General features: G+C 33.1%; 2 protein-coding genes across 4 annotated transcripts in view; both read right to left on the bottom strand.

Moving 5' to 3' along the window:
- The window catches only part of LOC149420903 (uncharacterized), a 29086-nt gene extending 5781 nt beyond the window's left edge, over positions 1–23305 (bottom strand). Inside the window, exons 1-2 of the mRNA XM_089635108.1 lie at positions 23020–23305; positions 20762–22693 (exon numbers count right to left, since the gene is read on the bottom strand). Of these exons, the coding sequence (XP_089491234.1) occupies positions 20762–22693; positions 23020–23038 (1951 nt within the window). The 5' untranslated portion in view covers positions 23039–23305. The remainder of the gene's footprint in view (positions 1–20761; positions 22694–23019) is intronic.
- Positions 1–27586, bottom strand: part of LOC149420902 (uncharacterized) — a 192437-nt gene that overhangs the window by 151109 nt on the left and 13742 nt on the right. The window lies entirely within an intron of this gene.

Here is a 27586-nt window from a genome sequence, read left to right as displayed (position 1 = left end):
TCGTATCCAGAAACGCATGTAAGCTCACGCCTATGACAAATATTTACAACCAATGTCAATTCACCAGACGTTTTGAAAGCTAAGCGCCATATTGAACGCTGCAAGAATCAATAAGAAAAAATCATATTTTCAAATTAATGTTAGACAAGAGTTACTTTACTAGTGGTGTCGTGAAACTGCGGCTCCACTGTATGTAGCTTGTATCCCACGGTCTCCTTCTCAGTCAATCCTTCCTGTCTGAGGTATTAATTTACACTGCGCAATTTTGTAATATTGATTTTGATTTACACATATAAAACAAATACAGAACATATTAACACGTTCATAAACACTATTTGCACACCTGTTTTTATCAAAAACTAGTTTGATAGCCCACACCTATTATATTATTATGTTAAGCCACATTGCCCATTGGAGGGTTGATAAAAACCACATCTTTACATAATATTAGCTTGTATTTTCAATATTAATTTAAAATACAACTGTTATTATAATCTCACGAGAACAGTAATTTACTGGAAAAAAAACCAAAACATAACGTTTAAAGTAAGTATTTCTGAGGCAATTTAACTAACAAGACTTTAAAACTACACTGATAATCTGCCGCAATCGTCAGGGTACTTTAATATATTTTTTATTACCTAATAATTTTTTGGTATTCACTTTAGAAACGAGCCACCCCGGGGGTTGGTCATCCGTCAAAAGGGCCATGAAAGATAATATAATCCTGAATTCTTAATGGGGTTTGGGCGGTGTCCTTTTATACTAAGCCAGCCGTATACATAAATACGCCTAGAGGCCAAAAAATAAATAAGCCAGCTATCCGAAAAGATTTATTTTGCATAATCTTCTCACCTTTTTTAGGTTTATTTTCGATATCCTTTAAACCCTCTGCGACCAAAATTGGTTCCTGCGGTAATACAAAACCAAGAAAACTACGCTGAGGAATCTTTAACAGTTTTTTTCATAAAAATTACTTCTTAAATTAAATAAATGTTGGTTTATATACTAGGCCCAGCAATAGATCGTACGTGACGTCATCGTTCTAGTATATTCTGTCTTTTTCGTTTTCAAACAAGACGCGTGAGAAGAAAGAGGACCAATGTCGGTGACATCCGTACGAGTTTTCGCTGGGACGTAATATGTAAATATACTAGGGAATTACACGAATGAACAATTTATTTTAAATTAATGGCTCTTAAAAAAATATAAATATAATTAGATGACTGAAGATATTGAGTTCACTGGGTTGTTATATATTTTTATTAATAAAGATATATAAAATTGCTCTCCTTGTCCATCCATTGAAACTTTGTCCAATAACACCCATGGATGGTGACAGTCAGAAACATTAAAAAAATTAAATGTGTTTACATATGTGTACACAACTATATAACATAGGCTTGCCAATTGTCAACATAACTGTACTAAAACGGGAACCTTCCTAGTTGAACAGTCAAAGTTCTTTCAAATCCGTTAATAAATTGTTTGTTTTTACTGAACGATTTGAATTATTTATTTATTTTATTTTAATTAATTATTCATTAACGCCCAATCGGACTTGTGTAGAGGAAATAGACAACTTATGTATGTAAATGTAACATAATATACTGGGGAAATACACAAAAAAACAACTGATATTGTAAATAAAGTAAAGTTTCAAATATAAAGTAAGTATGTACATTGAACATTCGTATATGCATAAAATTATTCATGTTTGTTGTAACAAACGGTTCCGTGATAACTCAACACAGTGACAATTCAAAAAACTTTTAAAAAGTGATATAAAGTCACTAGAAACGATGAAATTTTTTTTTTAACCTAACCTAACCTTACCTACTTAAAAAAGGTTTGTTTCATCACTTTCCATGACTTTATACAACATTTTAAAGATGTGATGAATTATCATTGTGATGATTTGTCCGGTCTCTATTTTAATAAGTTCACAGTGTTTGTTTGCAGTTTTTTGTATTGAAGAAATACATAAACTTTCTACATTTGTGCATGCTGGATATGCATTTGGCGTGTTTCAATATAAAAATACGTTTTTTTCATAAATAATAAGTTTATTTAAAAAAATGCTTTATTGACACATCATTCTTAATTTGATTTTGAAGACAATATAATGTCTGAATATTTTCTACAAAATTGTGTCTCCGAGGGTTAAATTTTTATGCCACAAAGAGAATGAATAGATTTCAAAACATTGTGGCAGTAAAATCATTCTTATATCTGCAAACATTTTAAATATTTTATTCCGATGTCTGAAAAAATAAGTTATTGAAGAATTTGAAATATTTACATAGATATTACGGTAAACTGAAAGAGTTTTAGGCTCATGAAATTCGATACAATAAAGAGAGCAATCCATTGTATGATGGAACTGGTGGAATAGATATTCACTACATTATGACCAACACGTCTTGGGGCTTTTATCCGTTATCTGAGGAACGAAATTGTTCACCAAACGATATTTCTTATTTTATGTAGGTATGTCACTCCGTTTAGGTCACATAAATGGAAACACAGAATATGGACTGAAAGATATCCCGACATCATGTGCCCGGAAACCTTTCTGCCATTGGAGTAGTCGTAAAATTATTCCAAACTTTACAAAATGTTCCAAATACGTCTATAAAATTGTTTTAACGATTTTCGTACGAAGGCTCGAGTTTTCATTGGACCGTTATATCAAGTCTTTTTCATGCTCAATTCCGTTTTAATATGACCGTCGTTGGAAAATTAACCTTTTGAAAATATCATAACTGACCTGTATTATGTGCCTTCATAATATATGATGTACGAGTATTCATGCTAGCACACAATTATGTGATATTTAGGTATCAGCAACTGGTCCTCATAAATGGCGGGGTACATGGCGACTTACCTTTACGTAAAATATATATTTGGCCGGCTGATTTTGCGTACAGCATGATAAGATTGGATTAAAAATAAAATTATTTAGATACTGACAAAATCATCATGAAGATTATGACTAGGATATGCAGGACAGTACTTCTGCTCTGCTGAGAAAAAGTATTGGTGATGGGGAGGTTAAGGCTAAAATGATACACTTGGGTGTATCGACTATTTGACCAAGTACATGAACTTAAAAATTAAAATGTTAAAACGTTAAAATACGAAGAACTTTTAATTTTGTAGATAAATTTCGGCATAAATAAAAGTAAAATGCTTGTTCAAATTGTTGTGCTTATTACTGCAGAATAATAGTTTGTATGGAATTTATAATTTTAATGCCTCGGGAACCATTTATATGGTAACACCTCTGATATAGGTCACTCTAAGTGGATCGCAGCGTTTGAACAATTTTTTACTGCTGAGGTGTTCGATAAAGAGCCTCTGTTGTAGAATCCTTGTCAGTCTAAGCTTTTTTTAAATTTCAACATTTTCCTTGAGAATGCTAGTGATAAGGTGTCTACGCAAAGAAGAATATAGAGTATATCATAACTAGCGTAAGTGCAGATGAACTTTTTCGTCATGGAAGCGCTCTTAACTATCTCAATGTGAACACCTAATTATAATGGATCCTGTTTGTTCGTAGTTATTAAAAGTACCCGTGAAACTATATGATGGGTCTGAAACAAACCACTTAATATGTACTTCGATTCGTTGTCGGTAAGCCACTAGGAATGCAGTCCTCTGATCTCATATATATAAAGAGTACGCCAATGGTTGCTGCAGTTTATCTAGTAACCCGGTCACGTTGTGGCTGTCTCTATATGATAGTGAGAAGGATACTGTCCCGGTGTTGTAAGGGGAAATTCCCTACATAAACGGATATCTTTAATACATTTTTATGAACGGAGGAAATAGACAGTTCGTTTTTCTTTGCCGCAATAAAAGGGTTGAATATATTATCTTTTCAATACCTCCCCCAAAAGGTCCTTAACTTTATTGGCGAGGTGACTCGAGCTTTTGAAGAAAAATAAGTTTTTCAATCATTTTTCATAATTTATAGTGCGTTCAGATAACTCATGAAAAGTCTTTTCGTAATAAGATATTGAATATTGAAACAATATCATTGATATTCTTAGGGTTAATAAAAAAAATGCCTGTCATTTACATACCTGCCTCAATTAAAATAAGTTATCCTCTGTTTTCTGCAAACGTTTTTATTATTATTATTTTTTTTTTATAAATTTAATTTAGATTAAATTTGATAAAATTATTATTAAGTTCTGCAAGTGTTTTAGTTTTTTATTATTGTGACAGCTGTTTCGGCTTACAAGGCCATTTTCAAACTGTGGTTAGTCCACATTGAGACGACGTATTTATACTATTTCAAATGTAAATTTTGAAGGTGCATAAATTGATTTATTACTGGTTAAACCGATGACATGATCTATTGTTGGTTAAACCAATCTATGTTTTCCCCTCAGTAAATGGTAATGAGTTCTTAATTATTTACTAATGACTTTATTGCTATGAATTATTTGGGTGCATTATACTGCTTGGGTTTTGTGAAAATACTGAGAAATGGTGAGTAAATTATTTTCCGTACTTTATTAATTAGTGTTAAATTTGGGTCATTCGTTCGTTTATTGATTTCTAATTGTTCAAGTAAATTTAATCTAATGCCCTTTTTTTCTATATGCAATGGTTTAGGACCCTTGTTGTTAAGTGGGGTATGATTATTCACCAAGAGATGTTCTGCGAATTTTGAGGATGTGTTTTTATTATTATAACATCGTATATGTTCTTTGAATCTAGTTGAGAATGCCCTCCCCGTTTGTCCGATGTAAGTGGCGTTACAATCGGCGTGGTCACATTTTAATTCATATATGCCACTGTTATTGAGTATAGGGATTTTACTTTTAGAGTTTTTAAGGCTTGTTCCTAAATTATTGTTTGTTCGAAAAGCTATATTTAAACCACATTTTTTAATTTCTTTTGCAATTTTTTCAGATATTGGGCCGAGGAATTCGAGACATGCAAATTTTTCTATATTTTTGTTATTTACCGGATATATTAAATTGATTTAATTTTTATATTTCTTATTTTTTATTATTTTTTCAATGTTATTTGCCTCATTGCCTCGCGATTAATAACGGCTGTTATAATAATAAAAACACATCCTCAAAATTCGCAGAACATCTCTTGGTGAATAATCATACCCCACTTAACAACAAGGGTCCTAAACCATTGCATATAGAAAAAAAGGGCATTAGATTAAATTTACTTGAACAATTAAAAATCAATAAACGAACGAATGACCCAAATTTAACACTAATTAATAAAGTACGGAAAATAATTTACTCACCACTTCTCAGTATTTTCACAAAACCCAAGCAGTATAATGCACCCAAATAATTCATAGCAATAAAGTCATTAGTAAATAATTAAGAACTCATTACCATTTACTGAGGGGAAAACATAGATTGGTTTAACCAACAATAGATCATGTCATCGGTTTAACCAGTAATAAATCAATTTATGCACCTTCAAAATTTACATTTGAAATAGTATAAATACGTCGTCTCAATGTGGACTAACCACAGTTTGAAAATGGCCTTGTAAGCCGAAACAGCTGTCACAATAATAAAAACTAAAACACTTGCAGAACTTAATAATAATATCATCAAATTTAATCTAAATTAAATGGAGTTCTACGAATTAAACACAAAAACAATAAATAGTTTTTTTTTTTTTTTGTTTTTCAAAAATTAAAATTGAAATTTTTAAATTTATTTTGCAGGCTCAATTACTGGGTTACAGGAATGAAGGGTTCATTATTGCCGGTGAGCAAATAAATTATCAAATTTTAAATTGATTTGCTATAGTTAATGTCTTTCTCAGACGTCTCCACTTCTTCCATCATTCACTACTGTATACCACAATGTTACTGTTAGAAAACTACATTTCATCGACTTTAATTCTACTACGTATCTCATTCGAGTGCAAAGATATTGCGTTAAGTATTCCTCTACCATTTTTTACCAAACTTCTTCTAACATTCAAACCACTATTTAAACACTCCTGGCACTAATAAAAACGAACTTTGAAATTTTCAATAAAATCGGTCAACTACTTTTCGAATTTCGCGAGCGCAAACACACACAGGCCGAATTTTTATTTAGAAATGAGTATTTGTATGTTGCATAAAATTCTATAATTCTGGATTAAATAAAGTCTCTAGATTATAGAATGAGCATGTGCAATTATGGTACGAAGATAAAAATTACGTTCAAAATTTGAAAGAGATTTAAAAAGAAAATAATATTACTCTATTATTTTTGTATATTAAACGATATGTAGTATGGGTTTTCATCATGGGGCTCCCTTCTTCCTCCATGGTTTTCAGATTTCAAAGCATGTTATGAGAATAAGAAACCCAATTTTTTTACCTGAAGATTTACATATGCTCCTCACAGGGTGAAACTTATTTTAAATTAGGTTTCATAGAACAAAGTGTGTTTTACATCTATTGTACGAAAGCAAATAATATTATTTTCAACACGTATACCAAGCGTATAACAATGCCCCTAATGAATACAAAACTTGAAGCAGGAAAACGTGAAATAACAAATATAGGAATATACTTCCAATAAAAGATCAGCGTTCAGTGATTTTCTGTTTATTTTACAGAACTCCGTTGTTTATTTTTCTTTTTCAAATCATAAATCATGATTTTATAATTTCTGCTACGAAGTGTATTTATAATTTTGAGAAGCAGGTAGTTTGAATACAAGACAAATCTTTTATCTAAAAAAAAACATTAGCATGGATATATAATCATTCGATAGTTATGAGTGTAGGTAAGAGTCTCAGGCAGAGGTGAACATGGAGATTTATAGGAATATTTGACTCATTTTTTTCATTAAACGTGTTCTCCATAAAAAGGTTTTTAACCAAAATATCACGGAGAAGATTACAAATTTGTGGTTTGTGAGAGTGTGATAGGATCATGGGCGCATTTGCTATTTTGTGACATGCGTTCTAAAAGTTAGTTGCTTATATGGCTGCCAGTGACGTTGAAAATCCCGATGGTCAGTGTAGGATCGTTTAGCAGTTGAGTCGGTCTCTTGATTGGCTTTCTGATAGGCAGAAGTCCTCGTTTTTGGAGCATAAAAAAGTGCACGGGATCTCAAACAAGTATACTTGCAAGGTATATATGTTAACTTTTCTCAACATGGTGTTAAATATTATATATTATATATACCACTTAATCCTGATTTATTTATTTTATCTATTCACTGATAAACCATTTATTTGGCAACAAAGTTATGCATACTATTACAAAATTATTTTTAATCTATAGCATGGAACAATTGTGTACTGGAAGTTACAGGCGGAAGTTATATTTAAAGCGTTTACTGCTATAAACCGATTTGGGATGCTTGGGCTGCTTTTCTGGTCTCCATTGCGTATTTAAACCCTCCAGAGCTTAAAGTATCTACTTTCAGCTTCACCGCTGTGTGTGGGTGATCCCTGGGTCGTCTCACGACTCACAAAAGTCTGAAGTGACGAGTTCTCCCCATCCTATCTGTGTTCTCCCGTCACTATCTGTGTTCCCGATTCCCTTCCCGTCTTTCTCTCCCCCTCTTATTTCCCCCTCGTCCGTAGTTAATCATTCCTTTTATGGGCATGATTTTTGCGTTTTTTTGATTTTATCGCTAACTCTACCGTCGATCACCATATAAGGTGATTCTTCTGATTGCACGTGACTAAGGCACGTGCAATCAGAAGAATACTATAATTGCACTATATTACTGCGTAATCGATGGGGTGGTGTATCTTCTATGATTTGCAGTTGTGGAGATACTTGGTATATCATTTTTTCTGCCCATACCACTATGTCGTGGGATATGGGTAACTCATTACACTGGGTGGGTTAAGTATAGAGAATAACTTAAGTTGTAGTTGTAGTCAAGTTTATTCAATTTTACTGCATCCTACTGATAATTTATTGTATTATTTTTTAGAACCGCATAATTAGAAAGAAATCACTTGAGTAAATTTCCTGATGAAAAAATATTGCCTATATTTTTTATCCTTTTAACGGGATTGCAGGCAACTAACAAATTAATTAAAGGTCTTGATAATGTTAAGTAAAATACCAATTTTTTGTCACGATGTCCAAAAACGTTTTATTATTAGTCAAAACATTAAAAATTTTGTCTTGATATATTATTAAGGCAAACGCAAGTGGATGAACACGTGTTTCGGTCATCAGGAAGCGGCTTAAAGTCCCATTTTATACCGACAAAATAATTTTAAAATTATAATAAATAAGCTTCGACCAACAAATAATGTCGATGAATAAAAAAAGTCTCAAAATCCGTGTAAAAATATGACAGATCTAGCCAATTTGTTTTTAATGACCAACTTGCCATTGCAAAACCGCTCAAACAAAAATTGTTCATACTCGTATCTTCGAGGTATTGAACGCAGACATTACTCACTCTTTTAAAAAACCACCGAATGTATTTATGAATATTTTTACGATGATTCATACCAAACATACAGCCGGTTGAACTATACTAACGTTTGCAGTGATAGCGCCAAATCTTTTTGTTCCTTTTATTGTGAAATATTCGTGTTAATATTTACGTGAAAATTTATTCATTATTCGTTTATATCAGCGCTCGGCGGAGGATTTGCATTTCGTATGAGAGGGCGGCTGGCGCATCGTGGCCGGGGAAGGGAAACAGCCATTTTGTAGAATGACCACTGTGCTAATATATTTACAGTCGCAAACTTCAAATGGAAAACATTTAAAAAATCTAGCACTTACACCGCTTTAAAATGAAAAATGGGTTTGTAGTTTTCATTAAGCGAAGAGTTGGCGTTGATTTCTTCTTTCATATTGAAATTATAGAGAAAGAGGTAGAAGATCTTGAGTAAAACGTTTTCCCCTAGGGCCTTTGTCGTTTCTAGGAATGCTGTGCGGAGGGTCTTTTTGGGAGAGGAAAGGAGTGAACATGGATCTAAGGGGTTGTAAGAGGGAGGAACCACTGAAGCCGGAAAAATCGTTTCACAGCTAAGGTGTTAAAAATCAAGAATAAGTCGTAGAAGCGACCCGTTCTCATGTGAAAAATGTTATCCATGTATATGTTGGGTATGCGTTTGGCGTTTTTCCCGACTATGCACCGATGCCGAGGGGATTAATGACGCTAGTTCCTAGGAGCATCTTCCATTTCAATACCGGTAGAACGGGGACAGCATACCTACCTAATGCGTGTGTTCTAACGATTGCAAACAGTTTGTAAATAGAGGGGAATCTATTAGACGGACCGCCCGTTTACGCACAGTAATGGGGTTTTTTCAGGTATTTTCGGGCTCTAGACCAGAGGTGGAAGTCGACAGTGGGGCGCACTTGCAATTAATACAGGTTCAGCAGTTATGTACTAGTAAAGTATCTACGGGCCCTTTCCAATACGCCCAGCTTCTGTGAGGCTAACTTGACTGTGACTTCAATGGAACCACCGTACCTGAGTTTTGGTCAGTTACACCAAGCATATTGGGAAGACTATTTTAGACGTAATCAGACATAATTGGGTCTTTGTAACATAAAATTCGGCTAGTTTAGGCAAGACTGACGCGCATCCACATTACATCAAATCTGAAGTATTCTAGATTCAACAGTCGTACAAAGTTGACGTCAGCTCGGCTATATCCTTTGTAATATTAATAATATTTGGCTTATTTACATACGAAAAAACAACAAACCAGCTAAGTTTTTGATGGTTTGAAACAATATGTTTTCTGAACTGTTATTTGCACAAAATTTATATATATAAATTTTAAGATGTTTCAAATTCAAGATATGGTTGACAAATAATGACTGTGCAGTTAGATGCATCGCTTATTACACGAAGACAAAATAAAAATGAAAGTATTTTGGACAGCAGTTTTGCTCGTCAAATTGTTGCACACCCTCCTAGGTAGTTCAATATTCCTACCAAAAATTTAATACACAAACTATAATAAGGCCAAGAACTTTTCACCATACCGCGTTTATCGATCATCGATTTTACAATCACACTTTGTTTTTTCAAACAAAATCTTAGACTTTCAATCTATGAATAAAATACAGCATCTCCTTATTCCCGGTTTTACGCTGTCACGTTTTTCCTCCAAACGTGTTTATGTCTTCGAACTTGAGGGTTTACATCACGGTTGTGATATTTATGTTCTAAAAACCACTGAATGACTAAATATAATATCAGATTTATTACGTGAATGGGATCGCGCACTGTGTTGAAAAAAATGAAGATTGAGTTTGGCTTTAAAAAAAATTCTGACAGGAAATAAATCTGTTTTTTGGAGCGAAACCGGTGTCGATGGAACGTGCAGTAGCTGCTAATATAGGGTACCCTCCATACGCACATGATTTAAGTGGTTAGTTGCACAGGCCTAGAGAAGATTATCTAAAAGTTTTACTAATTGACTAATAACAATAAGGAATTTTTCTATTGTTTGCAAACGGTTATGTGTGTTTCTTGGTTGCCAAACAATCTAAGCTTTTCCAAATGTTAATTGAGCAGAAAGAAGTTGAAATCAACAAACCCTTTGAAAGCCTTCAACAAGAAATAATTTAAATCCATAGTAGATGTTTACTTAAAAAGTCGCTTTCGAAAATTCCTTGTGTAAAGATATTGTCTAAAAAAAATAATTTCAGAAAATAAAAGGTTGAATAACCGAAGCATTCAAAAAGTTTTCTTTGAAAACAATGTTTTACGAAAAGGAATAATATTTATATAAAAATTCGTAAGAATTTGTGAAGAAAATACATAACACGAAAAACGGTATCCAAAAACAAAGAACAAAATATGGAAATACAGATGAAGGAATCGGAGATTTTCAGTAAGTATTTTTTGTTAGAAAAAGTATGAGTTCGATTATATCCTAGTGGCTATAAAGAGGACGTCGGAAGGGCAGATTTAACGGAGTGGAAAATCAGGTAGTAGAAATTATTGGCCCTTGGCTTTCTCAGGACCACCTGCTAAACGGTTAAACTATATAATGTTAGGGCATCATAAATATCTCAGCCTGATATCGAGATTATTTTAAAACTTTTGTTTTCAGACTGGAGTTAGGAAACGTGTTGGCTCCTTCAAAAATGGTTTTGAAAAATGTATCTTTATTTTAATCAAGAATGAAAAAAAAACTGTATTTTCAGTAACACCCTAGAGACCGCCATTTAGAATATTGTGACATACGTTTATGACATAAAACTGGTTTGCAACAAACATGAATATGCGTATGTACATACTTACTTTTATATTTGAAACTTTGCTTTATTTTCAATATCAGGTATATTGAAATTATATGGATTCGATGGTAATCATAGGATTAGTATATGTGTGATTTTTTTAAATATATTATATTTGTATGCTATATGTACTACATACAGTAATATATATAAATAAATAAAATTTACTTTGTTTAATCCATTTTATTGAGTTAAGTGCAACCGACACCGGTCGACCTATATAACTCAATAAAGTGGTTTAAAAACAAAATGTTTTTGTTTCTTTTATATAATGTCAAGCCACATAGTACATGCTTTCTACGGTAGTTAAATACTATATATATATATATATCAATGTATCCTGTTATACTTAAACACTGAAATAAAGTGTAAATTTCTTTGTAAAAGCCCAATAGGGCGTTAATGAATAATAGATAAAAAAAAAATTAAAATGGCTTCAGTTGCATGGTGACCAGATTTTAACGAGTAACTTCGATAAATTTTACCCTCGTATTGTTCATTGTTTTATGTTATTGTGTAGTTGATAATCACTAAGTTATGTATTAGTTCTCCAATCGTTCATTTTAATCTAATCATTTTTTTTTTGGTACAATATTTTTTTACATTTCAAGTTTTGCAGTAATTTTGGCCTCACTGGGTGGCTTGCCGGTGCTGAGGCCTTCAATGCACAATCATTGAAAAGATCGTGCATTATTTTTTGAGATATATCATCCCAAGGTAGCTGATACCTGAATGAATCTTCTGTATCCATTCGAGCGAGGACGTATTAAAAAAAAATGCCAAGGTAGATATGATTTCAAATAATATTTCTTGACATGCATTAATATTATGATAAGCCGAACATAGTAAATATCAAGGCTGAGTGAAGACCTACTTCTTGATACTTCAAACTAGACTATCATGCCTGTATCACTTAACTTTTCCACAATACTTCAAAGAGACAGTATTAACGATAACATTAGGCAGATCAATTTTTTACTCAGACTATCATATAATCCGATAAAACATCTAAAACAATATATCAACAAGTATCAGATTACGACATAAAAATACATTATTGAATTTAACCATCGATTCCCATTTTTAAAACGAGAAGAAATTTGTCAAAAAAATGTGTCAAATTGACTTGATTGATATCATAATAAAATAATAATGTAGGCCTCGTCGCTTTAGAGTGGCCTTCAAAAAGGTATCGAAAAACAAGAGGTCTCATTTCCACGGGGATCTGGTTTAATATTTTGAAAAAAAACACGATCGCTGAACATGACGAGATAAAAATGAATCTCCGCGATACATAAATCATCCCCTGATCACGTGACGCAACCCTCGCGTGTGTTAGGGGTGGTTTATGGTAGGGGTTTACGTCACTTCCGCCAAATTAGTCACAGCTGATTAGAGCTATCTTTATCTACAGGATATTACGTTGCCATGTTTCTACTGCTAGTGCAATAATATTAATGTTTGTGGTTCGCTATTTGACCAGTGAATGAGCTGATTCATACACGCGTACATTTGTATTGTTGCCAAGAAATTAACCACCTGTTTTAGCATGCATGTTAATTTTATAACAAAATTACACATTTAATTGCTCTTAGTCATGGCATTGGTCTAAAATAAGCTTTTACGTTTGCAGAAGCTTGATGGCATATTATGCAGGCATGCAAATACAGCTTATCGAGCGAATAGTTAAAGTTTGTCGTGAAAGTGCAAATGAAGCTCTCTTCAAGTAAATTTTTTTAAAGACTAACATAAAATCAATTGCATATTTTAAATACCGACGTTAATTTTAGTTGTTAACCCATATCTTCCTAGTGATCGATTATTTGATCGGTTGATACTTTATTTTTTTATGTGAAATTGTGAACACATTCGTTGTTAATTTTTTTATATTGGTACACCTGAAACTATTAGTTGTCAAGCAGTATTTTTTACGTTTCACAATTCCCGCGTTTATTATTCCAATTTAAACTGTTTGTAAGGCAATTTTTCTTAAAAAATATGTCTTGTCGTAAAACGTAAGTAGTTTTGGTATATTATAATATAATTCTATTTATGTTTGTGGTTTTATACTTAGAATAATGTTTTTCACAATATTGTAACATATTGAAATTATTATAAAATTGATTGTGGGTAGAAAAATTGGTATTTTATAAAGTGATCGATTTTTCGATCAGTAGGATGATATACCAGTGAGTTGTTATGCATTCATATGAAGGTTTTATTTAGATATTTTTGTTGTTTTTGTTACAGTTTGTCAGTAAATGAAATTATTTCACATCTGGTAGATGACACGAATATTTTATCGGCTGATATTTGTATTACTCCACCAGATAATTATGATAAAAGTGACGAAGATGGTGGTGACGAGGAATCTACCCATATAAATAATTTGTCGAGGCAACAACTATTAGCAGAAGATGAACTTAGGGCCACTGTTGCTACAGAAACTTGTATCGACGTGGAAGACAGTTTCTTGGACGATCACACTCTTCAACCTACGCCTAGTACATCATCAGCAAAACCACCTCCGCAGAAAAAAAAACGTGTTCCAGTATCTAGACGTTGAAGGGCTATAGATATTCCGGACAAGCCTGAACAAGTGACCACAATACCCAGTTTCCTTGAAGATGTTGAAACACCAATACAATTTTTCGAGTTGTTTTTTGATGAAGAGGTATTTGAGCTGTTGCGTTCAGAAACTGAAAAAAATGCCATTCAGAAAGGGAAAGACAATTTTAGAGTTAATGTGACGGTTGCGTCTACGCAGTGTGGTGTAGAACCTGTAGGAAAGGTCAAGCGTTTTTGTGACAAACAAAAAAAGGATGTTGATCAACCCAGGTGTTTTATAAATTATAATAAATATATGGGCGGCGTAGATCGCCTAGATCAAAATGTGGGGTGCTACCGAATTTCCACTAGGCTGAAGAGATGGTATTGGCAACTACTTATGTTCCCTCTCAATGCGTGTGTGAACAATGCCTTTCAATTATATAAAATATCCCCAGCATCGAAAAAGGGCAACAGTTGTCATGATCTATTATCATTTACCAGGTATATAGTTACAACATATTTTCTAATGAAAGAAGCCTCTAACACCTCCGTTGGGAAACTCTTGGTGCCTAGGTCATTACTGGCTTTTATAAAACGGGTTCCAGACTCTATAAGGCTAGATGAAAAGGCCCATCACACTGTCAACCAAATTAAATCTACACGATGTGGATTATGTCATAAAATTTTTTTATGAAATGTTCAACGTGCAATGTCGCTTTACATCAGAAATGTTCTGTCGTTTTCCATTCAAAATACATTTCATAGATATACACAATGTCTTAATTAATTCCAAACAGTTTTAAAATATATAATTTTTATAAAAAATAATAAAGTATGGTATATACATAGTTTTTTATTCCACAATAAGTAACATTCTTATGAATACTACCCACGTAGGTATATTCCTACTGATCGATTAATCGATCGGTTCCAAAACTCAGCAAATAAATGAAATAATTATTTTTTTTAAATTGATTTTTTATGACGTACATTATAAGGTGCTAAGACCAAATTTTCATCAAAATCGTACAAGTCTAGATATGCTTGGGATAATATGGGTTAATGTGTACGTGTATAGTTAAATTAAAAAATATATATACATGAAGACATGCGTTTGCAATGCGATAAGTTCATTAATATACTCTTAGGTTTTGCAAAAAGCAATCACGATATGTACAAACAAAAGCACTATGATTAAACGAACAAGAAAATTCTGTTTTTATTATCTGTATTGTTAAATTTATGGCCAACGATTGGGCCAGTTGACGATAAGAGAAAGCTGAGGAATGAACTAAATCGTCAAATACATCATTGCCATATACTACAGTCAAATATTAGTAAGTTTAAAGATTAGTGCGTTCAAAATAATTTATTTTTAAATGTAGTAAAATGCAAAACTTTTTTTTTTTTCAGAAACAAAAATCCTGTTTTATTCGAATATTCCATCAATAACATAGCTTTAGAAAGAGTCACGGAAATGAGAGATTTTGGAATTATTTTGGACGAAAAACTAAGTGTCACCAATCATATCCATCAAATTGTGAACAAAGGTATGAAAACACTAGGCTTTGTATTAAGAACAACTTCTTTACAAGCACTTAAACTATTATACGTATCTCTAATAAGAAGTCTAATTGAATATAACTCAGTAGTTTGGTCTCCATCTTACAAAATTCACATTAACAACATTGAGCGAATACAAAAAAAAATTTCTACGTTTTATAAATTTTAAATTAAATATCCCTGTCGAAGACTTAAAATACAATTTCTTATTAAATACTCTAAAATACATACATTAGAAGATAGACGTAAAATAAACGATTTAACGTTCTTATTCAAAATACTTAAATCTAAATTCGACTGTTGTGGACTCCTGCAACTTATAAACATACATACACCCACAGTAACAACACGACAAAATACAATATTCTACAGCAGCACACATAAGCGTAACTACATTGCCCACAATCCGATACAATGACTTCACACCATGGGAAATCATTACTTGGGTGATGTTGACATATTCAATACCAACTTGGCAAGTTTTGTGGATCATTTAAAACATTTATTTCAACAATACTCCTAAACACATCAGGTAAAACTACAAATAATTTGCTGTTTTTGTTTCTTGTGTTTGTATGACTTGTTGCATAGCTTTTATCAAAAGTAATTTTATTCTTATTTTTTTATCTTTCAAAGTATCTGTCAAATTAAAATTATACTACCAACCATGTAAAATTCCTCTGGGCATTAAATAAATAAAAAATATATACCAAAATAAATAAAATAAAGTAGTGATTGTTATATAGTGCTTACGTAAGATTAAATTCTACCCCTAAAAAACATTCTACATAGTTTTTTGTTGTTATAGTTTTTTTTTTAATTCAACCCAACACAGGATTCCCTGATGAAAATAATTTCGCTCAGGGTCTAGGTCAGGGTATCTTTTCGGATGCTGCGTAGATGGATTTTTTAAGGAAACGAAGGGGGGAAGTTCTGGTAAGGTATCAGGTATGAGGGTTGGGTAGGAATCTAAAGATCAGTGTGTCCAGGAGTGACGGACATATGTATATATATCTACCACTGCGGCGCAAGGCAATGGGTGGAGAGACCAGTTGAAGAAGTCAAAAGGTGTCCCCAAACCAGCCTCTCCAGATCTGGCATACCACGCAGCTAGTGGACAGGCGCATTCTGAACATACCTCACCCAATGAACCCGGGCACCCCTGTTAAATCACCAAACTTAGTGAATCACTTGATGTGACCTATGGAAGATATGTTTATTATCGATTAAATGGTTGCCAGGGTGGCGGAACCTAAGCCCGCCTCACAAATTGAAAATTTAAATTTCTGGAATTGTTCTGTTTGCTTGCTATAAACATAAAAAAAGGAATTAACAATTCCAAAATTTTTTTTAATTTTTTTTATATAAATTATGTATCTATTTTGAAACTTATGTTCGAGATAAAGGGAACGAAATGAAAAAATAAGAATGTAATCATAGACATATGAATATTAGTAGACCTGCCCTAAGTGATTAAAAGCGTATTATTCCCCACTCCCCATACCGGTTCCATTGGAGCCGGCTGTGCTCGCGTATGGCCTCAAGTGAATTTAGAAAACGTGACGTCATCATTCTTGTGCGAACTATGGTCGAGGCATCATCGGTTCATTTTACGAAATAACACGGCAAAATGGTATCTTGTGGTATAAAAACTTGTAAAAATAGATGTGAAAAAAAGAATAAACCCAATTGTCGTATTACATTCCATAATATATAAGCAGTATTTTACTTTATTTTAAGCATATTCACATCGTATAATATGGATCAGTTGTAGAAACATATTATACTATCCCACCGAGATACGTCTGGACGCGAAACACAAAGCTGGTTGGTTGCTGGGAAGTAAATTATGAACATTTATAAAAGTGTCTTAACTAAATACGTAAGCGAAATATTCGACTCTGAAAATAGAAGAAATTTATTTTGCCAAATTTGGACTTCGCAAATTTGTTCATAACGTGGCGAGTAATTTGGGCTCCCATGTAAAAATGTCTATTCATTCAAAAGCAGATTTTACTTTTAAGAACTAAATGGTGATATTATAATGCGAGATGCCTATATACTGTCAGATTGATTTATTGACGAATCACAGTCAGCTTTACCCCCTTCGTTCTTCAACAGTTGATTTTACCCCTCATCTTTAATTTCTAGTCTATATATTCATATTTCTGTGAATGTAATCAAAGTTAAAATTGACTTTGTGAAGTTTGTTTAAGTCTAATCAAAGTGTAATCGAAAAATTGAAAGATCAGTTTTGAAAGTTCCGGTGCATGAGCTGAGGTTTTCTTCAAATAAAGTTAAAAACATAATGTGTTAGATAAGATATTATTTTTCCTTTCAGTAATGATTTTAATAGTTAATAAGGAATTAAATTGAAGAAACGGAGATAAGTGTTAGCATTTCATTAACTAACATTTTAAAGTGTCCAATGTGATATGGATGTCCAAACTATGATTTTTTCCAATGTGATCTGCATGTCTAAACAATGGTATTATATCCAATGTGATCTGGATGTTAAACTATGATTATCTGTCCAGGGTGATCTGGATGTCTAATCTATGATTTTATGTCCAACATGATCTGGGTATCAAACTATGCTTTAATGTCTAATGTGTTCTGCATTCAGAACAAATTAGACATTTCCAAACTATGATTTTATATATAATGTGATTTGGATGTCAAACTATGATTATCTGTACGGTGTGATCTGGATTCCAATCTATGATTTTAAGTCCAACGTGATCTGGATGTCAAACTATGCTTTTTATATCTAACGTGTTCCTGAATGTCCAAACTATGATTTTATATATAAAATGTGAGCTGGATGTCCAATTTATGTTTTTATATCTAATATGATCTAGATGTCAAAACTCCAATTTTACATCTATTGTGATCTGAATGTCCACAGTTATTGACCAATATGTAGTCCGAAAACCAAGCTTAAACTAGCAGACCAACTTTGGATCATTAATAACCGGCTTAGGATTACCTTGAGAGTTGAGAGTATCGAACGGCTGTGACAAAATAAAGTGTTTCGATTTTGCTCATATTTTCTTTGTAAGTCCGGAGTACCTACCTGAAAACTTTGGAAGCCAGCTGTCATAAAGGGAAAACTATTCTAGTGGGGCTCTTGTAAGTCTTTCGGTCTCACAAATGTGGCGTGTTTTCAACAAACTTTGCAGGAGCTTTCAGAACTCTATCGATCGCTTGAGATTTTCCGCTATTATTGACAAACTGCCTTGCAATGATCGGATTGATTTTTTTTGTTTGATTTGATTTTATAACTGTTTTATTTTATGCATCTGATGGAATTGATATAATAACACCGATTAAAAAAGTAACAAATTGGGTGCTTTGCAAAAAGGAACACCATTAAAGGTTGGGTAACTCACCTATTCACCTAGTAAGGAAATCACGGAAATGTTTAATAACACGCAACAGCTGTTAACTTCGAATCACTCATGAAAAAGTAGTGTTTTTTGTGCCAAAATTAAATTCAACCTCTTCATCTGTCTTCGGGTAGAATTAATCAAATATTTTCAAATATCGAATCTATTATGCTTGGTGTCCGGGGGTAAAGTGTTCTTATTTCGCGAGGTGATTCTACATGCTGGTAGAAGTAAAAAAAATAAAAAACTTCTAAACTTTTCGAAATTTAAATGTTTATTTTCCCATACAAAAATATGTTTTCATAGAACAATATTTATTTTAACATACAATTTTTTTTTTACATATTAACTACCTTAAAATATTGGAGTTTCTAAAAAAGTTATTTCCCTTTTTTAATAATAAAATCACGCAGCATCACTGAACTCAAAGAATAGCTGAAAAAGTGGTCGATTTATCAAGTTTTTTTATTGATATTGTCTCTAAGCACCATGGAAACATTAGTATCCATTTATTGTATGCATGTAATCTTATGTATAAACTTGGCAATGAGTATGTTTGAGTATATTGTCGCCTTTGAGTTTGTGTATGCCTATGACTATATTCACTCTGTTATATCTTGCTGTCTGTATATTTTATGTATTCGTATAGTAGTCGTTACTTGTAGTGTAATTCTTCTGTTTTCTATATTGTGGTTTCTCATTATATTTATGCTTCGTAATTATAATTTTGACCTGCTGACACACTGCTTTGGCAGTTTAGCGAGTTTATGTAGAATAATAAAACAAATAAAATTATTTATCTTTTGGTCGGAAGTTGATGATATAGTTTTTTTTAATTTTTTTTTTTATAGTGAATACCTCACAAGAGACCCAACTGCTCCCTTCTGGAGCCAGTGAGACTATGGCATCCCCAATTGGGGGATGTTGTGAGGCTGAAGGTAAGTGGGGAAGGGAAAGAGGAAGGTGGGGAAGTACCTGGCTATTCAGATCTAGTCACTAAACACGGCTAAAGCCATTTGGAGCAACGTTTCAATTCTGAATGGTGGTCTTACACCAGGGCGATACTAGTAGTATCTTCTACTCTGGAACGTGCCGCAAATATACTATATATTATTTTAATTAACTAATTGTGAAATAACACAAATCAATCAAATAAAATTTATATGCGCACGCCAGGTTCGAACCCGCGACCTTCGGAATGGCAGTCCAATGCGTTGCCACTGGACTATGCCGGCCGTCAAATATTATAATTATAATTTGTTCATTGGCGATATCGATTGTCTTTCAAATCGGTATAAATCATAGTTTGGAGTAAGCCGAAAATGAGTGGAAAATAATGGGTTTTTCTCTGGCTGATTATTTGAAGTTGGCACTTCATAAAGAAATTTCGCAGGGCTGTGAAAACGAATCAATTATTAAAAAAATACTTTATCACATCTGCCCTGATGATGGACACTGGAACGTTGTCCGAAACGTTGGCTAAAGAAGGAGTTAGCGCAACACGGCATTTTTAATTGTACTTTGTGTGTTTATACCTGGATGAGCAAATATTCATCTTGCGGTATTTTGTATTCTTTCAATTAGTTTAATGACCATAAAATTAGGTAGCACTCCTTTGTATAGAATCATTTTAGTGTAGTGTACTGTAGTGTCTGTGAAATGAACTACCATCTTGGCTGTGCGGATATTACTGAAACCACACGCCGCACATAGATAGATTTCAATGATTTAGGCGGCCAAAATTATTTTTGGGGTTATTTTAGTTCTAAGTTCAATTAAAATAAAGGAAAGGTATATATTTATAAAAACATACATATATTTGTCAGGTTATAAAGAACAGTAATATATAACAGAGCTAAATTCACTAAAAAATACAAATGAATGGAAACAGAATTTAACAAGTTTTCTTTAAATATAAAATTACATTAAAAATCGTTATCTTCAGGTCCAGATGTCTCTACTGACTCTGTGTTTGGGTCACCGGGTAATAAAAGTTTAACCGTTTCAGGTAGAAATGCGTTACGTGAAGGTTTTCTTATTCGTCTCAAGCAACTAATGAAGGGATCTGAACTTAACAAAAGCCTATAATATACATCTAAGTTACATTCTTCCCTAGAAAACTTTCTGGCAAAGTTTAGCCGGTACGATCGGAAATGCTTGTTCCGGGCTTCTGCAGCTTCTTCCGATAGCTGTCCAATTGGAAGGAGCCCCGAACTTTTTATGATTTGGCTTCCATGTACCAATATCTTGTGCATAGTTGGCGTCATTCGGTGCCAACCATACTGTTCTACGTACAATTTTGCTGTGTCGTACGCATACTTATCATATTTTTCAGCATCAATTTTATGGCCACTAGAAATAGTTTCTAAAATAACCTTGAATCTGTAAATCAGTTCAAAGTTAATACCTGTGATGGCTGAAGCCAATTCGGGGTTTTCAAAAAACCTCCGGCTTGTGTTGCCATCATTGGTGTTGCCAAAGTTGGCCTTTGGCATGTCAATAAGCAAACCGGTTTCATTTCGAAACCTCTCCTGAATTTCCAACTTCTTTTGGGCTTCTAATGCCTTGTCTTCTTCGGTTTTTCTTTCCCTGTATTTTTTTACTGGCAGTTTATACGAAAGGTGTATAATGCTTTCGAAAATGCGGATCCGGGCGTGTAATACTGACAAGCCGAATTCCAAAGCTTGAGGGTTTACACTATTTTTCTTCGATAGATCATTAAAGGTTTTCGAAGTAGCTCCACAGATGTAGCACTGGGATGTTGACTTTGTGTCTGTGGCTGCGTTACACACCTTTCCGTCAATCATAGTCATTTTGAGTTGGTGCCCAAACGAAAACTCCTCTTCATTCAACGTAACAACTGTTTTGTTCAGTTGCTTAATGGACTCCTGCACACATTTTATCTCTTCTTTAGTTATGTCCGTTGTTTCTTTTACAAATCGGAATCGAATCGGACGGCAAAACCTTGACGAAGAAGGAGTTGGATTCTGCCAAACAATTTTACTGCCTTCTTTTCCACAAACAATGCGCAAAGGCACAAAGGAACTCATAAAAATGTTGGCATCGGAATCAGTCTCATTATCGTAAATTTGTTTAAATTTGGATTGCTGAGAACCGTCACAACCCCATTTGCAGATTATCATTAACGACTTCCTTTCTTGCTCGTTAAGCCGGATTATCACATCTTCTAGGTATTTTGATAATCGTGTTACGGTTAGATCCATTAAGCACTGTAGATTACTTTCCGCGCAAGTAGCCGTAATTCTTAGGGATTCTTTCGGCGGATAGCACTCTTGTTTTGCTTTCAAAACAAGATCATAGCAAGGAAAATGTTGTGGATTTGTTGCCCTTACTATCTCATACTGTCGTCTCGTAAAATCAGCTTCAACGAACATCTTAAGTGCTTGCAGAGGCGTCAATTGAGGTACCTCATCGTTGTTGGTAACTCTACTGTAGGCTTTTCTATATTTACTAGCCCGTGTTGGGGAGTTCGTAATATCTTTAAGCACTTTCGAGGCGGTCCTATGTCCCGTTGTCTGCAACACAGATGTAGGAGCGTGAACAATAACTTCATCACCTGCGGAGGCCCTTATTTCTTCCGTTTTTCTTCTTTTACTACGCTCACTTAGTTCTCCAAAAGACTTGGGTGGTCGACCTTGCGAGGAGGCTGATTCAATGGGAATCTCGAATGTTCCCTCTAACCATGATTGGTTTATTTTCAGGAAAACATCTTGGTGTTTATTTGCCTTTACCCATCGTTGCTTAATTTGTGATTTTACATAAGAAAATCTTTTTTTAAAGTCTTCTTTAGCCTCTTTGTTGTGCCCATAGCGCATAAGGAGAAAATTCTCATAATAGTCAAGTTTTTCATTTAAAGTTGGTAAATTTTGACTCTGTAGTTGGTCAAATATGTATTGACGAGTCACTACTTTAGTACCCGAGGTAGTAGGTAGACCTGAAACAAATATAAAAACAATTTTAATACAAAATATCGCACACTCAATATTTCCTATATTTGACAAAGAGCCTTTCAAAAGGGCTTAGCTCAAAAAAGCGCGATTTTGCGCGGCTATTTCTTATGGAATTAGTTAGTTACATATATGCACTATATAGTATAATGAAAATTAATACAGGGACGGACTCATAAGTACATTAAAAAGGCACTCGAATTTAAATATATTAAAAAAAAAAAAAATTGACAGAGTGATGTTTGTCGTTTTAAAAATGAATGACAGAGAATGTTAATTAATTTTTTCTGTAACGAAAACAAATTGTTCTTACCTGTATTATCGCAATCCATCACAGTTAAAACGGAAATATTAGCTTGAAATGAATAATGCACGTTTGGAAAGTTATAAGTTTAGGAGAGCGCCGAGAGCCGACACGTACACACTTGTTCACTATCGAATTCCGACTGATCAAAGTCGACTCCCGCTCTTCCAAGGAGGGGGGAGGGGATGTTATATTGTACATAGAACTGTTGACTCGCCAATTAAATAGATACCTTACCATTATATTGATTTAAAAAAAAATACTTTTGGCCGTCTAAATCATTAAAATCTACGTATGTGCGCCGTAGTGCAAGAAGTTTACAATGGAAATGCAAGAAATGTAATAGTAAAAATGCTAAAAATACCAAACCAAAACAGACTAATAACGACATATTTTTGAACAACGAGCAAGAACCGCCATCTATCATCAAACAAGCAAAACAGTCTACTCAACTGCCGAAATCTGCAAACCAACCAAACGACACGGACAACTTAACAACCACAAACATAGATGGCGCTAATGGTCCTTTAACTTCTCAACTGTTTATTAAAGAGCTGACTGATTTCAAAACATCCATAATGAAATTCGTGGAAGACAAATTTGATTCATATGTACACAAATATGAAGCTCTCATCTCACAAAATAACGAAATAATAAAATCAATCCAATTTATGTCAGATCAGCAAGATGACCTAAGAAAACGTATAAATGTTATCGAAAAAACTCAAGAAATAGCCAATGAGGAATTAATCACACAAAAAAATCATAATAATATGCTACTAAGTACTATCTCTAAACAAGATGAAAAAATCGACAAATTGGAGTATTTAAGCCAAATCTGTAATATCGAGATAAGAGGTGTTCCGGAGTCCGACAATGAAAATAATGCAGAAGTACTCAAAAATATTTCTAAAATTATCAACTACGAAAATACCGGCGTGCATTCTGTATTTACAAAAATCTACAGGCTGGGACCGAAGTTCTCCGACAAAAATCCAAGACCTATCGTAGCGACGTTCAACACCACAACATCGCGGGATGACTTCCTATCCAAATTCAAAACTTACAAAAAATCCACAACCACTATGACAAATAAAATAAATACAAGGGATCTAGGATTATCACAAGCCGCCAAACACATCTATGTATCCGATCAATTAACTCAAAAAGGAAAATTTTTGCTATCTCAAACAAAAAAATTTGCCAGAGACAATAATTACAAACACTCTTGGTCCACCGGAGGGCGCATTCTTTTGAGACAAACGGATACTTCCAAGATAATTTCTATAAATAATATTGCTGATCTGGACCGTGTTAAACGTCAATTACTGTGACTGACGATACAAGGTACTATGCTGCTATATCACTCCATTATACCAGACATTCATGATTGTATTAAAAAATGCTTCTACCCGATATTCTATTATACTCAATGTGTATTCTTACTTTCCCTAATGGCTATTAGTATGTTTTCTAATATTATATTACATTGCTTTCGAACATATATATATATCTCATCTTTTGCGAAAATACATAAAGACATTGCAATAGCATTTAAAACTCATAAACAATCTTATTGCAAAATCATATGCATCTTTTCATTCGCATTGTGGTATGTTTCGCTTGTTAATTTAGTTGCATCCTCGATGATAAATTATTTTCCTCACCAAACTAGGTCCAACAAAAACAAAAATATTTACCTTACTGTTATTCAGTATATTGTTTAGATATTTTTTAATATTGTTAATTCTGTAAACATAACTTTTTTCTCTGATTCTTTCATGAGCCATACCACGAATTTCGACAAACTAACACATTCTCAAAATAGTGTACTCTCCTTCTTCTTAGTATTATTATTATTTAAATCGATTGTTTTTTGTTTTTATTTTATGAATCACACCACCACCAGGATACCCTACATGAGATATAATGTATTTTTCTTTAATCTATCAAGCTCATCCATTTTTAACACAATTAGTGAGTTTATATTAAGTAATCCCATTCTTACAGTAAAACTATATCTAACCAATATAAAACATATTATCATCCAGCTTACTTATGTTGTAATTAGTATATATAACATCACTAGTGCTCTACTTATCACCAACAATTTTTTTTTTTTTTGTAACTTTTAACAAAAAGAAATTGAAGTATATTTACTATAAATATTTCCATCAATATACTAACTATTCTAATTATTGCTCTCCTAGCTCTATCATAAAAACAACTAAAATATGTATTAAATATCTTATCTTACAGCTAAACCATTCTGAAACACACACAATTACTACCATCCTTATTCCAATCTCAAGTCTTTTAATATCTTTTGAGAATCAAGTATATAATCTAATTATCACTACTTTCCTGGCAACTTTTTATATGAGTCATAGCAATAATAATTATATGTGCACTCAATATAAATTCTAACACTCCGAACTAGATTCCTCTACTTCTATCATAATGACCTTAAAAAATGTCTTATTTCATATTGTACTGCTCAATATAACCACCATACAAAAAAATAAGAAAACAATTTTTGTCATAAAACATGAGTGATATTAATATACAAATTGAAAACCATGGTAACATAATAACCTCTGAAACTAATGTTGCATCAAATTGTATAGATATATTAAAGCCATATACACGATTAAAATTACTTTCTACAAACATTCGCAGCATAGATAAAAACTTTAATAATCTACTTATAACGCTTGCCGGTTTGAATAATATGTTTGACATAATAATTTTAACTGAATGTTGGATCAAATCAAATTACACTCACAAACAAATTGCAGGATTTACAGTTTCCAATACACTAAATAACAAGACACAGTCGGATGGAGTAATCGTCTATGTTAAAACCGAGTTAGACCCGACTATATCTGAACTATCCATCGAAAATGCCAACTGCCTTAAAATTAAAATAAACCAAACCACCATTCTTGCACTATACAGGTCACCTAAACAACAAAATATTTCAACCTTCCTAAAATCTTTAGACGTGGCCTTATTGAACTGTACATCAAATGAAGAACTAATGGTAATCGGTGACATTAACATAGACTTACTCAAGCCCATGTCAATACAGACACTCGATTATATAAACCTGATGACTCAGCAGGGGCTTGTTTCTCACATTAATGCCCCAACTAGAGTAACCGACATGACTAAATCATGTATTGACCACATATTCCTAAGAACAAAAAAAAATGCGAAAGGAATTGTATATCAATCAACCATAACTGACCACTTCTCAATAGTAATTGGCCTCATGAATAAAAAATCCATTTCCATTTCCTCATGTGAAAATATAATAAAGACTAAGATCAATTTCGAGGAATTCACCTCCAAAATTAAATTGGAAAATTGGTTCTCTACCCTTAATTCGTCAGACGTAAATGTTGCATTTAATACATTTTCTGAAATACTATTGAAACATATTGAGGCTGGTACAGTTGAATCCCCTTTGAATAACTTAAATAATAAAAAACTGAAACCATGGATCACAGATGGCCTAATTTTTTGTATTAAAAAACGGGACAAGCTCCACAAAAATTTACTTAAAAATCCAGATACACAAGCTCAAATATTTTATAAAAAATACAGAAACATATGTAACAATCTCATTAAAATCACTAAAGAAAACTACTATAAACAAAAATTGTTCAGAGCCGGCAATAACAATAAAAAAATTTGGCAAATTATTAAAGAAATATCTGACACTAACCAATCAATACCACCAATCAATAAATTAAATATCAACGGACTAGACACCTCCCTAAAAGACGACCCTGACACTGTGACCAATCATATAAATGAATATTTTTGTAATATCGGAAAAAATTTAGCATCACAAATCTTAAATAAGACATCAACCGATGAAAATTCTCTTGCCGACAAAATCAAAAACTCTGCTTGTGAAACAAATAATTCACTCACACTTAACCCCACCAACTCTACTGAAATTACGCAAACTATCAAACAATTAAAGCCCTCCCATTCATGTAATCATGACAAAATATCCTCAAACATACTCAAAATTATTGAACCTTTTATAAATCAACCACTAGTACATATCATTAACCTCAGTCTCAATAAAGGCGTATTTCCGAATAAACTCAAACTTGCTCTGGTTCAACCAATTTTTAAGGCTGGAACTCCAACTGATATTTCAAACTATAGACCTATCTCCATTTTATCATCACTGTCCAAAATTATAGAAAAAATTGTAAAAAAAAGACTTATCGACCATCTTACAAAATACAACATTCTATCGCCAAACCAGCATGGGTTCAGAGAAGGGCTAAGCACAGACTCAGCTATTCTAGAGTTAACATCACACATAACACAAGCCCTAGATAAAGGTGATAAATGTCTGGCAATATTTCTGGACTTGGCTAAGGCATTTGACACAGTCTCTCGTCCAATCCTTCTAGCTAAACTACAGAAAATCGGAATAAAGAATAAGGCATTTGAATGGTTCAAATCATACCTGACAGACAGAAAGCAATGTATTAAGCTACCATCACAAAAATCGTCTCAACCTACCAGAATTAATTTTGGTGTACCGCAG

This window comes from Hesperophylax consimilis, chromosome 9, assembly GCF_061612785.1.
Source record: "Hesperophylax consimilis isolate HC1 chromosome 9, BYU_Hcon_1.0, whole genome shotgun sequence".
Taxonomy (NCBI): domain Eukaryota; kingdom Metazoa; phylum Arthropoda; class Insecta; order Trichoptera; family Limnephilidae; genus Hesperophylax; species Hesperophylax consimilis.
Note: the sequence above shows the minus strand (reverse complement) of the source record. Positions and strands in the feature narration are given on the sequence as shown.